Source organism: Chionomys nivalis, chromosome 2, assembly GCF_950005125.1.
Source record: "Chionomys nivalis chromosome 2, mChiNiv1.1, whole genome shotgun sequence".
Taxonomy (NCBI): Eukaryota; Metazoa; Chordata; class Mammalia; order Rodentia; family Cricetidae; genus Chionomys; species Chionomys nivalis.
In genome coordinates this window covers 73,434,952-73,448,797 of record NC_080087.1, presented here as the reverse complement: position 1 = coordinate 73,448,797, position 13,846 = coordinate 73,434,952, and the positions used below count along the sequence as shown (strand labels likewise).

General features: G+C 44.1%; 1 protein-coding gene and 1 pseudogene across 1 annotated transcript; one reads left to right on the top strand and one right to left on the bottom strand.

Moving 5' to 3' along the window:
• Nucleotides 1-918: 918 nt before the first annotated feature.
• LOC130870016 (60S ribosomal protein L17-like) lies at nt 919-1,473 on the top strand (annotated as a pseudogene).
• Nucleotides 1,474-8,517: 7,044 nt separating this feature from the next.
• LOC130862339 (vomeronasal type-1 receptor 3-like) lies at nt 8,518-9,465 on the bottom strand. The gene has a single exon (XM_057751915.1). It carries the CDS (start codon nt 9,463-9,465, stop codon nt 8,518-8,520), a length of 948 nt encoding a protein of 315 aa, XP_057607898.1.
• Nucleotides 9,466-13,846: the final 4,381 nt, after the last annotated feature.

Below are 13,846 nucleotides of genomic sequence, written 5' to 3'. Positions count from 1 at the left end.
ATTGGAAGGAGAGAACTGGCTCCCAAAAGTTGTTCTCTCACCTCCACATGCATGCATTCACAGAGAGAGAAGAGAGAGAGAGAGAGAGAGAGAGAGAGAGAGAGAGAGAGAGAGAGAGAGAGAGAGAGAGAATAATCTAGAAATCTCGATTCCTGCTGGACTCTGGATCCAGGTCATAGGCTTTGTTCTGGTGTAGTGCTTCTGAAGTGAAGGGTGTTAATGATGAAGAGTAGCTTGACGCTGGGGTTCTGTGTGCACAACTAAAAGGGACCTACATCAAGAGTAAGCTATACAACCCAGCTTGAGGTAGATTTTGCTTGGGCTTCCATGTAGACATGAAAAGTAAAACTTGTTGAGGCACAGAGTTGGATTTGGCAGGTCAGGGAGGAGCAATAACTTCAAGAAAGATGATGGTTCTGTTACTGATGGATCACGAGACACACTTAGAATAGCAAAAACAAACTAAGGTAAAAGACCACTCTGGTAAAAGACAAGGTGTCAAAGACTCTAACTACACCTGAATGGGGGGTTTCCAATGACAGGTTTCTCCTCTTTTGTTCTGCCCTTTGTGTGTTGGAACACACACACACACACACACACACTGCCCCTCCTGGACAAAGAAGATACCTGTTTGAAGTCCTACTATCAAATGCTCATATTTAGATCTTATATGATCCATAAGTCACCATGTTGACTGGACTTGCTGTCAGTTGTCTATGGCTACACTGATGCTGTGCTAACAATGAAACACATCCTAGATATACAATAATAAACATTTATTGCTGCTGTGTCTTGGGTCACCCAAGAGGATTCTCTACACCCTTGTTCCCCCCAGTCCACAGAACAACATTGATATGGGAGAACATTAGAAATAGGGGTGGGCCTCTTCCTGTAAGCGGCCAGAGGTGACCCATGAAGATGGTTCGCTACTCTCTTGACCCAGAAAACCCTACAAAATCATGCAAATCGAGAGGATCAAACCTTCGGGTTCACTTTAAGAACACCCGTGAAACGGCCCAGGCCATCAAGGGTATGCATATCCGAAAAGCCACCAAGTATCTGAAAGATGTCACTTTGAAGAAGCAGTGTGTGCCATTCCGACAGTACAATGATGGAGTCAGTAGGTGCGCCCAGGCCAAACAGTGGGGCTGGACACAGGGTCGGTGGCCAAAAAAGAGTGCAGAATTTTTGCTGCACATGCTGAAAAATGCAGGGAGCAATGCTGAACTAAAGGGTTTAGATGTGGACTCTCTGGTCATTGAGCACATCCAGGTGAACAAAGCACCCTAGATGCACCGACGAACTTACAGAGCTCATGGCCGGATTAACCCATACATGAGCTCCCCCTGCCACATCGAGATGATCCTCACTGAAAAGGAACAGATTGTTCCAAAGCCAGAAGAGGAGGTTGCACAGAAGAAAAAGATATACCAGAAGAAACTGAAGAAACAAAAACTTATGGCACGGGAATAAATTCAACATGAAATAAATGCAGATAAAAGTAAAGGTCAAAAAAAAAAAAAGAAAGAAAGAAATAGGGGCGGGAGTGGCTTGGTGGTTAGGAGCACTCTCTGCCCTTGCCGAGAACCTAAGTACAGTCCCCATTGCGACAGGGGGTGGCTCACAACCATTATAACTCTAGGGGATCTGATGCCCTCTTCTGGCCTTCATGGACACACAGAAACACACACAGCAGGGAGAAATTAAATTTTAAAAACAGAAATAGAGCATAGAAAGAGATTTAGGTAAAGGAGTATGGCTCTCATAAGGAACTTCACCTTGAAAAAATGTTTGCCAAAAACAAAAAACAGAATGAAGCTTATTTTTGGCCCATGGACAGTATCTATTTTTTAAAAATGCCCTTAGGGAAGGCAAAAAGAAAAGTCAAGGTTAGTGACCCTCATAGTTTTTGTCGACTTGACAAGTCTAACTAACTGAAAAGGAGGAATCTCAGCTAAGAAGCTGCCTGTGTCCTGGTTAGGTTTGGCTTTGTCAGCTTGGCACGAGCTGGAGTCAAATGAGAATCCTCAGCTGAGAATGTGCTTCTATCCGATTGTGTGGGGCAAGTCTGGGGGGCGTTTTTTTAGTTGCTAATTGACAGGGGGAGGCTCGGTCCTCTGTGGGTGGTGCCACTTGTTGGTAGATGGTCCTGTGTAATATAAGAAAACAAGCTGAGCAAGCCACAGTGAGTAAGCCAGTGAGCAGTGTTCCTCTATGGCTTCTGCTTCAGGTTCTGCCTCCAGGTTCCTGGTTTGAGTTCCTGTCTTGGTTTCTCTCCATGGACTGTAATCTGGGATGTGCAAGCTAAATAAACCTTTTCCTTCCCAGGTTGCTTTTTGTCATGACATTTTGTTTCAGCAACAGAAAGCAAACTAAGATAACCTCCATCAGGTTGCCTTGGGGACATGTCTGTGAATCAATTTTCTTAGTTATTAATTAATGTAGAAGGGCCCAGCCCACTGTAGGTACCATCTTTAGGCAAGTGGGCCTAGCCTGTTTAAGAAAGATAACTAAGCCAGGCATGGTGGTGCACACCTTTAATTCCAGTACTAGGGAGGCAGAGACAGGTGAATCTCTGTGAGTTGGAGGCCAGACTGGTCTACATATTGAGTTCCAGGACAGCAGAGCTACATAGAGAAACCTTATCTCAGAAAAGAAAAACAAAGAAAAGAAAAGAAAAAAGAAAAGAAAAGAAAGGTAACTAAGCAAGCCAGTAAGCAGCATTCCTGCACTGGCTTCCCTTGATGAAGAACCAGTTCCCAGTAAGTCAAATAAACCTTCCTTCTCCGAGCTGCTTCTGGTCATGGTGTTTATCACAACAGCACAAAGCGAACTGGGACTGCAACTTCCTGGGCTATGCTCCAGGCGCCCAGCTGGTGAGTAAAGTCAGTCCCTTTGGACCAGCGCAAGACTCATCTACTGAAGACCATCCCTGAGTAGTGTCCCTAAATCACCTCACCCCATGCTTGGGCTTTCTCTACCTCATCCTCTTAGACACACGCCATCTTCTGGAAGTTCATCATGTATTGACCAGTATGGAAACATATTGCCTGGACTTGCATCCTTGGCTCCATGCACATAGTTTTCAGTTAGTTAACCTCTTTATGTTTTAATTAATGTGTTTACTAATTAACTTTGTAAATGTGTGTGTGTGTGTGTGTGTGTGTGAGAGAGAGAGAGAGAGAGAGAGAGAGAGAGAATATATGTGGAGGACAGAGGATGACTTGCTAGAAACTAGGTTCTTGTTTCCATGGGTTTCAACCCTGCTGGTCGGGGTGAATGCAAATGCTCTCAGCTGCTGAGCCTTTTCCTGGCTCCTTTAGGTTGGTTTGGGGATGACAATAGTGCTCCCTTCACAGGGTTCTGTGGGGTAAACGGACGTGTGCACAAAGACTCTAGCATTGCTTGCATTTCTTCTTAGACTGGCCTGTCACTATTAGCATACTGGTTTTGATCAGTGACCTATGAAATTATTATCAGTCTATAACCAACACTCCACCCTCCCAGTAAGGAAAAAAAATCTTGTTACTTCTCCATTGTATCCAGGATTTCTGGTGCAGAGTAAGCTGTGAGGTGGAAAGATGAAAAGAAAATGGCCGATCAGCTGGGAGGGCTGCCGCTGCATCGTTCCTGTGGCGACAATACCTGCTTACCCTTTAGATCCCAGCTTCAGAAACCTTGTCCCACATCCAATTCACCCATCCATTGGTCATCTGCTGTAGTGCTGTAGAACGTAGGAAACTACAACTTCCATCAGGCTGAGCGTCGCTCCGCCTTCTGTGTGTGTGTGTGTGTGTGTGTGTGTGTGTGTGTGTGTATGCCCTTTGTGCTTAGCTAGAGCGCATGCGCAGTGTCCAAGCCTTGTTACTAAACCAGAGTCTCTGGCACCAGCGTCTGCCCTTAACTAGCTTGATTGGGAGGTTGTGGGCTCTTAGTCCGAGAAAGGGAGAGGAGGAGAATGGGGAATGTCTTTACTAGGAGAACAATAGCACTGCTCTCAAGTTCAGACAGTTACTGGGCCCAGGTCCTGGTCGCCTGCACTTGTGTGTGGTTTCCATGGCAACGGGCGCATCTCATTATAATGGGAAAATACGAAGGTTGCTGTTGCCATAGTGATCCTCGTGCAGAAGGAGGTGAAGGGACGAAAGATGGGGGGAAGGGAGGCTGTTAGGATTGTTAGTCAAGGAATTCAGTGACCTAAGCGAGCTGGGATGAATGGAGTGTGATAGGGGGATTGGCTTGAAACAAGAGGAATTTGACTAATATTAGGGAAGTTGGAATGTTTCGAAGGAGAGAGAATGTTGTGAATATGTCTGTAATAAGGAGACTGGAGGGGACCTGAAGATATGGCTTAGTGGTTAAGAGCACTGGCTGCTCTTGCAGAGGACCACGGTTCGGTTCCCAGCATATACATGATGGTCCACAAATATTTATAACTCCAGTCCCAGGAGTCCTCTGGCCTCTACACGCACCAAGCATGCACATGGTGCACAAACATACACACAGGCAATACATCTATACACATGAAATACAAAAATAATAGAATTTTAATAAAGAGATGTGGGGAGGTCACTGGGAAACCAGAATGTGAGGAGATGGGGGATGCTTTGGGGAAATTTCCAGCCATTGCAATGTGATCTGTAGAGTTCCTTGTAGGTCAGGCATCCACAGCCATGAAGAATACCATAGCTAGCAGGGCAGAACATAACTAGAGGCAGAATTTCACATCTCTGAGTGATACAGAAACAGAGCATTCTAGTCCCTGTGGGAATGACAGGGCCAACCTGATTGAATGAATGAGGCACTTTCAGAAACAGGCACCCAATGCAGGAAGACAGGTATGAATATTAGTGGGGAAACTGGGGTTCCTTTTGGGGGTTCTTGGTATCACTAATAAAAGCATTTGAGAGTGACCATTTTACTAGTCTTTGAGGGCATAAAAAACACAAAACAGAACAGCTAACCTATAACCTTTGGCTATTGCTGGGACAAGGAATTTGGATAAAAGAAAAACCATGCCTTTGAGGTTAGGGTCCAAGAAAGTCATGCTCAGCAATAGAAGTCCGCAAGCATCTGCATGGCAGATGGGGGGCTTCAGGAAAAGACTGAAGATGTTCATGCTATCATATAGAAAGAGGCAATCTATTACAGGGGAAAGCAAAGTGGTGCATACCCTTAATACCAACACTCAGGAGACAGGGTCACTGTGAATTCAAGTCCAGCCTGGTGCACACCTTGAGTTCCAGGCTAGTCAGAGCTACATGGGGAGTCCCTGTCTCAAAAGAAAGAAAAACACATAAAGTGGAGAACAGTCTCAAGAATGGGACTGTACTAGTGAGCTGAAAGACAACAAACTCCAAGTAGCCAGGTCACTGGGCAGATGACCCTTTATATGATTTTTATTACACTTGCATCGAGCCCCCCCCCCACAAACACAATATTTGCATACCCAGAATTCTTCCAGGACTCTTGTTTATTTATTTATTTTTTATTTTTTGTTTTTTTCAAGGCAGGATTTCTCTGTAGCTTTGGAGCCTGTCCTGGAACTAGCTCTTGTAGACCAGGCTGGCCTCAAACTCACAGAGATCTGCCTGCCTCTGCCTCCCCAGTGCTGGGATTAAAGGCGTGCACCACCACGCTTTCCAGGACTCTTCTACAAACCAGTCTGCACATACTCTCTTCACTGATGATGCCCATGTTGGAAAGGGCTTCCAGTCTTCCTCTACATGTCTGCGCATGACTTCTCGTTGTATGAAGTCTAGGCTGGCTGAGCTTTCAGTCTCTGTGGCAACTGGCTGCTTATGTTAATTTTGATGTGACAGCCCCAGATACCTCCATATTAACTAAATGTCCAAGTAAGGAAGACGAAAACCCACAACCAGACACGGGAAAGTGAGAGGCCTTGCAACACTCAGCCCCAAAGGGGGTGTCTGTTGAAATTTAAAATAATGTCTCCATTAAATCCCTCCTCTCAGGGGTCAGGGAATCTTATAAAAAAAGAGACAGAAAAAAATATAAGCACCAGAGGGGATGGAGGACACCGAGAAAACAAGACCTTCTATACAGCTCTGCGGGGAAAGGCTCTCCAATGGCAGTACTGCAGTTCTGAAAGGGAGAGTTCACCAAGTGTCACAGCTGTGAAGGGAAAGGTATCCTGGCAGTCGGAACCCAAGGAAGACCACAAAGTCACACCACAGCACAAACCTCTCACCAGAGATGTACTGGAAGACACACAAGAGGGTGTGCTCAGGAGAGAAGCAGCAGGGAACTGAGCAGGAGACAGACAGGCTTATAAGGTTTCTTGGGGGGGGAGTTTTCCAGGGTAGATATTTTCAGGGTGGGAACTGATGGGATTTGAAGCCAAGCCCAGGTATTGGTGGGACTTTGAATTGATGGGTTTCGATAGATTTTTAAACCTGGAAGTGGGCTCTAAGTCAACGTGATCAAGGCTCATATGAACTCACACAGACTGATGCAGCATGCATGGGGCCTGCTCAGTTCTGCACCAGATCCTCCACATAGATGCTATGGCTTCGAGGTTAGTGTTTTTATGGGATTCCTGAGTGTGTGGACAAGTGGGTTTCTGTTTCCTGTGCCTTCTCTTGGATTCTTTTCCTTCTGTTTGTTTGTTTTGTCCAATTCTAATGTGTTCATTTTGTTTTAGCTCATTTTATTTTATTATTATTATTATTAGATGAAAACAACACAGTGAAGTAGTTAAATGCACACAAACCAGATCCCAGTTCCAATTGTTATTTACCCTGTGACCTTGGGCAATTAACTGACTCTTCCTGCCTGTAATTAGTTTTAATTTACAACATGACAATCTAGAGTCTAAGCAGTTGTCTAGATCAAGATGGACTGTAGGCAATCTATGGGGTAGTTTCTTTATTGTTAACTGGTGTGAGAAAGCATAGCCCACTATGGGTGACACCATTCCCTAGGAAGGGGATCTGGACTATCTAAGTATAGTGAGAATGATAAACCAGGAGTCAGCATGTGTGCATTCATTTCTCTCTGCTCTCCACTGTGGAAGTGATGTGACTAGCTACTTCAATAGTATTTTGCTTACAATTTTACTGCTGTGGTGAGACAGTGTGACCAAGTTTTAGTTTGTGTTTATTTGGGGCTTACTACTCCAAAGGGTTTGAGACCATGGCCATCATGATAGAGAACATGACAGCAGATAGGCAGGTATGGCACTGGATTTGTGCCTGAGATCTTGATCAACAACCATGACACAGAAGGAGACTCCTAACTTGGAATGGTGTAGACTTTTGAAACCTAAAAGTACACGCATGTAGAGGCCCATGGTTGATGTCAGGGATCACCTTCATTGCTCTTCTACCTTATCCATTGAGAAAAGGTCTTACAGTCAGGCCCAGAACTCACTGATATGGCTAGCCTCACTAGTTAGATTCCTCTGGGGATCCCCTGTCTCTACCTTCTGAGTCTCAAATAATAGCTTGGCTGCTATGCTCACTCAGCATGTACATGGGCTCTAGGGATCTGAACATGGGGCCTCATAATAGCATGGCAAATGCTTTACCCACAGAACTATCTTCTCAACCAAGATACCGCAAATATGCTGCAAATATGGCATTCAATCTTCTTGTTCTCATCTTTGCTATTGTGTTCAATTATTTACTTGCTGCCATTAAGATAGTGCTAGAACATTTCCAGCATGTTTAACAAGGTGATAAGTAAAAATTGCTCAGGGAAGAATAATTTCACAGAAGATCATCCATACATGAAATGGTCAACTTTCTACTCGCTGTATTTTTCTTAGGATGAAAGTCAGCTTTATTTCACATCACAATAGGATGGAGAACTTCAAATGTAAGATGGTGAGGAGGACTGAGATGCCACCTTGCCCCAAACTGGTGTCATTGGGCATTCAAGGTGCTTGAAAGTTAGAGCCCATAATCCTTGGCAAATCTCATGAAAACAAAGAGAAAAATCAAAACAATAGCACCAATCAGGGAGAGACAAAGCAGGCTGGCAGGTCACTTAGAATAATCAATGTGATTTCCAGCCATAAAATGACCCCAGGTTTTATTGCCCTTAAAATTTAGGACCATTATCTAATGGACACTCTGTAATTCAAAAGAGTTCACGTGTGCATATGAAGTTAACTATAATACTATTACATATCAAATTAGTTCATTATAAAAGCAAACACAAGGTCATATGAAAAGTGTTTGTTTATTAATGTATGTTTGTTCCTATGAAGTCTTCAGAGTCTCATATTAAAAACATATCAACTCTTTAAAAAAAAAAAGTAAGACAGCTACATGCCTATAATCCCAGTACTTAGAAGGTTGAAGCAGGAGGAGCAGGATTCCAAGATCATCTCCAGTGCTTAACAAGTTTGAGGCCAGCGTGGCCTATATAAGGCCCTAACTTTAAATGCAGTATCTGTTTGTTCTTATCATTTGAATATTAAGAACAACACGGTTATTTTGCTCAGATGTGGTAAAGAATCCTCTAAGGTAGAAGGGAGTTTGGGGTGTCAGATTAGCCATGGGGTCCTCTTGTAAAAAAGGAACATCCAAAGTTTGAAAAGGAAGAAATGAATTTGGAAATAATTTTCCTATTGTTCATCAAAACATAAGAGCAAACTATTGGATAGCCTGAAGATAAAGCTCCACTAATCAGATCCAATACTGGGCTGTTCTTAGGTCTGTAGAATGAATAGAAGGTGACAAAGGTGTTTGAGAAATAGAAAAACACAAAGAAGCCCACAAGCAGAAGGATGCTGTATGTGGCTTTCTTTTCAGAAGAGGCCTGGGAAGAGTCACTGGAACTGTGGACATGCCGTGTTCTCCTATTGTGTCTGAACAGGAGGGTCACCATGTAGAGGCTGGTCCATATTATAACAAATACAAACAGGATGTCTCTAATCGTTAATGCAGTTACAAGTGACATGGTGGTGTGGTGGCGAACCTGGTTACTTTGGCAATATGTCTGGGGATATCTAGAACCCACAACGGTGAAGTTGATTTGGCCCTTTATGTTTTCAACCATTGGAATATAGAGAAACGTATTGATGATCCAGATGAAGAGGAGTGATGGCAAAATGCAGGACTCAAGCTTAGATTTAAGCCATGCCCACTTGGAATGAATAGGACTGACAGTGATGGCTTGAAATGCACTCAGTAGAGAAGTAGTACAGATAGAGAGCCCCCTGGTAATACTGTATGCATACAGAACTGCCTTACATCCCACATCATGGAAAAGGAGCTTGACTGCAAAGGATGCCATGACATCTGGTATCAGCCTGAACACAATGCTCAAAACATTGACAAGTGTCAGATGTGTGAAGATCATATCGATGGGCTTCTTCAGATGGGGCTGAATTAAGAAGGCATACATGTATAGTATGAAGAGCAGCGAGTTTCCCACGAAGCCAATGAAAACTTCTGACAGGAGAAAGAACCCAGAAATTAGGTCTCTTGGAAACATTATCTTGAGGAAGCCTTTGATGCTCTTATTGGATAAGACAGGCCAACCAAATATAGATGCATGATGTTGTGAGATTAAAATTAATGGACTAGGTGGGTGACTACAGTGATTGACAGATAAGCCCAAGGAGAAGGTAGTGAGATGCACACTCCGCAGCCAGGATCAGCGGTGAGCCTTCCAGGAACTGGATCCCATGATTTCTGAGAGCCTGAGAGTAGAGAAGTTGGGGTTAGAGAGCTCATATGGAAACACAGCATATTAGTATAGGAACCTGGACATATCTGACTCAGATGAAAGACAGATTTATATTGTACAGAAATAAATCTGAACATCAAGAAAACAAACTTTTTTTAAAGGATAGAATTAAAATGCAGAGGCCTCAAAAGATGAAAGGCAAATGCTGAGAAACACTTTTATAAAATGTCCAGAATCGTTAGTCATCAGGGAAATGAAAATTAAAATGTAGATTTCAACTTATCCCAGTTAGAATGACCAGGATGAATAAAACAAATGACAGCACATGCTTGGGACAATGCAGAGAGAGGGGAAAATTTCTCCAGAGTGCTAACCACTACAGGCACTATGGAAATCAGTGGGCAGTTCTCAAACAGCTGAAAGTTGATCTACTGCAAGATTCAGCTATGTCACCCTTGAGCATATGACCAAAGGACTCTGCATATTACTGCAGAGATGTAGTACATTGCTCATCCATGTTTATTACTGCTATGTTTGAAATAGTCAGAAATTAGAAACAGCCTAGAGTTCTATTAAAGATGAATGGATAATGAGAATGTGATAGCTCTCTCTCTCTCTCTCTCTCTCTCTCTCTCTCTCTCTCTCTCTCTCTCTCTGTGTGTGTGTGTGTGTGTGTGTGTGTGTGTGTGCATACATTCAGCTTTTCAGAGAAAAATGGAATTACAAAATTTGCAGGAGTATGGATTGAGGTAGAAACAATCATCCTGAGTGAAGTAACCCTGTCCCAAAAAGATAAAGGCTGCAGTTTCTCTTCCGGCATATTCTTGCTTTGTACTTTCTCTCTAAACCAATGCATTCTTAATTATTTGACATTTCTATAGAACATTATAGCTCAGAATAAGAGTGCAGGTGTTAGTTGTTCTAACCTTGGTTTAGACTCTATCAAGACAAGGATCATTTAAACAATTATCTATCAGAGCTATCCAGGTACAGACATTTAGCTCGTTACCTCCGACTTTACTTTCTGAGACAAACCTCAATGATTGGGACAAATGTGGTTCACACAACTTGTAAAGGCTCCTGAAATACGGTAGGGAAAGCTAAAACTATACCTGAATATTCAACTGTACAAAACACAAATCTTACCCAAGAATGTTCTGCCCCAACCCAGTGTTCATGCCGTGATAGAGACACCTAATCTGACCAAGAACTGTAGTGTCTTGCCAAGTGGTTTGTGTGAATATTTTGTATACCTTTATTGAAAGATAATTTTTGCATTCTCACGCATAGTTACAATGATACTGATAAAAGTTGGGGAGCCATAAACATGAAAACTTCAATCAATGCCAGGCAGTGGTGGTGTATGCCACCTTTAATCCCAGCCCTCATGAGGCAGAGGCAGGTGGACCTCTGTGACTTCAAGGCCAGCCTGGTCTACAGAGCAAGTTCCAGGACAGGCTCCAAAGCTTCAGAGAAACTCTGTATTGAAAAAAAAACCAAACCAAATAAAAAGGAAGAGGGGAGAAAACTTCAACCAAACTATAGATCCTGAAGTGTCCGGAGAGGTGAAAATAATGACATATGATCACTGAGTGACCGAGCATCAAACACACCTCTTTTTCTCTAATTCTTCTTTTGTTATTCTTCTCTTATATTTTACATCCTGATCACAGTTTCCCCTTCCTCTTCTCCCAATCCCTCCTACCTCTCCTCCAGATCCATTCCTCCTCCATTTCCCTTCAGAAAAAGATAGGCCTCCCAGGGATATCAACCAAACATGGCATATCAAGTTAAAATAAGACTAGGCACCTAGCCTCATTTTAAGGCTGAAGGAGGCAACCCAGTAGGAGGAAAAGGATCCAAAAATCAGGCAAAAGAGTCAGAGACACTTGCCCCTGCCACTGGTAAATGTCCCACAAGAAGGCCAAGCTACACAACCTTATACATATGTGTAGAGAGCCTGGGTCAGACCCCTACAACTCCCTAGCCATTGGTAGTCTCTGTGGGCCCCTATGAGCCCAAGTTTGTTGATTCTGTGAATTTTCTGGTGGTGTCCTTGACCCCTCTGGCTTCTGCAATCCTTCCTCTCTTCCACAGGATCCACCAAGCTCTGATTAATGACTGTCAGTGGGTCTCTGCGTCTGTTCCCATCAGTTGCTGGATGAAGCCTCTCTGATGATTATGCTAGGCTCTGGTCTACTAGTACAGCAGAGTATCGTTTCACTGACTTTTTTCCTGGCCTCTGGTTGCTGGCCCTCCAGGCAGTGTCACGTGTTGGCACCCTCTTGTTACATGGGTCTCAAGCTGGACCAGTCATCAGTTGTCAACTCGCTCAAGTTCTGCGCCAGCTTTACCCCAGCACATCTTGCAGGCAGGGAAAAGTGTAGGTCAAAGGTTTTGTGGGTAGGTGCCCCAATCCCTCCATTGAAAACCTTGCCCGGTTACAGAGATGGCTGGTTCAGACTCTGTAGATCCCAATACTAGGAGTCTTTGCTAGAGTCACCCTAGTAGATTCCTGGGAGTTTCCATTGCAATAGACTTGTACCTTGCTGGTGAAATGCACCCCTGCCCCCTCCGCAATGCTAGTTGTCTCTCTCAGCATTTTCTCCCTCCATTCCCCACCTCGACCTGACCCTTCCTGTTCCCATCCCCGCATACTCTTATTTTCTTCAAATCTTATAGATCTCTCATATTCTACAAACACTCTCCTTGCACACAGGAAGCAGTGCTGCAGAACTAGGTTCTGGCCGTGGGCCAAAGAGCAGCCCAGTGACTCTGCTCCAGTCCAGCTGAACTGTGTGCTGGAGCTAGTCAGGGCCAGTCAGCATTCCAACGGAACCTGAATCACCCAGGCTCAGTTACATGCTCATCAATGCAGAGAGAAATCTATACCCTCAAGAGGATCCTTATTCCATGACTGGCTTTTCAGATCAAGATCTTAGATAGAGGCCATGTGATATACTCAGGGACCAGGATGGACACAGATACATTTAAGCCCATGTCCACAAGACAGACAATGAAAATTCCTCAGACAGACTCTGTAGTATCTGTGAGATGCAAGCCCATGGTCATGATTTGCAGGGAACTAATCCGCCTACATTACATTTATTAAAATATCTTAGAAAGGTGGAGATGGCCTTGGTCTCTCCTATGCACAGAACTGAAATACAGGATTAATATTCAGATAAAAAGGTGGGAGACTGGACAAGCTGCAGGGATGTGACTAGGGGCTGAGTACATCATGGGTGGAAGTGCCAAAGCAGCACAGACCATGGAGGCAAAGCAGAAATGAAATCTGAGGGCCTGAGGCTGAGTGTCTGGAAATCCCAAGCAGACAGACTGAGAAGGACCCTTCCCTACCAACTCACTGCCTTGGGATGCAGGCTCAAAGGGACATGAGACCTTCACTCTCAAAGTGGGTGTGGTCCTGCTTAAAGGCCTTAAAGGCTTGTCTAGAAAGAGACCACCTGGAGACCAGCCCCTCTCCTGCCACTGTCTCTGGACCTTACTAGGGCCACAGGTGAAGAAGGAAGAGACCACCTGGAGACCAGCCCCTCTCCTGCCACTGTCTCTGGACCTTACTAGGGCCACAGGTGAAGAGGGAAGAGACCACCTGGAGACCAGCCCTTCTCCTGCCACCGTCTCTGAAGCACAACTGCTCCACTGCAGGATAAGCTGGACTGGCAATCACTGTATCTGCTGCTGTTACCGTCCCTCCCCACCCCACACACTATAGGGGGGAAACGTAAATTCAGCGTGGACTAACTCACACAAAATAAAAGAAGCAAAAGGAGTGGGAATAAAAGAGAAATAAAGCCTAAAGGAGAAAAACATCCACCCTAACAATGTGCAAAACTGAACACACACGAAGGCATCTACCATCATCACACCTTCAAATAGAGGAGTTCAACACCAGAATCAAGGGGAAAATGGGTTGAAATGTCTGAAAACCACTCCAGGTCCTACTTTACAGAGGATCCATGATTGCATGTAGAACTCAAACTCATGGTTTAAGCATGAAGTAAGCAGATCAACTCAGGGCCCAGATAAAACAATTAGCAAAGTGAAAGAAAAGGCCAGCAACTGGAGAGGGTAATTAAAGACTCAAAGGAAAAAAATAGCAAAGTAACTAAGACTCTGAGAGCAAACAGAAATGCTGCCAATCAATCAATCAGAAGCATAGCTA

Coding starts and splice junctions, on each gene's coding strand:
- LOC130862339 (XM_057751915.1), bottom strand. CDS start 9,465: ATGTTTCCAAGAGACCTAATTTCTGGGTTCTTTCTCCTGTCAGAAGTT.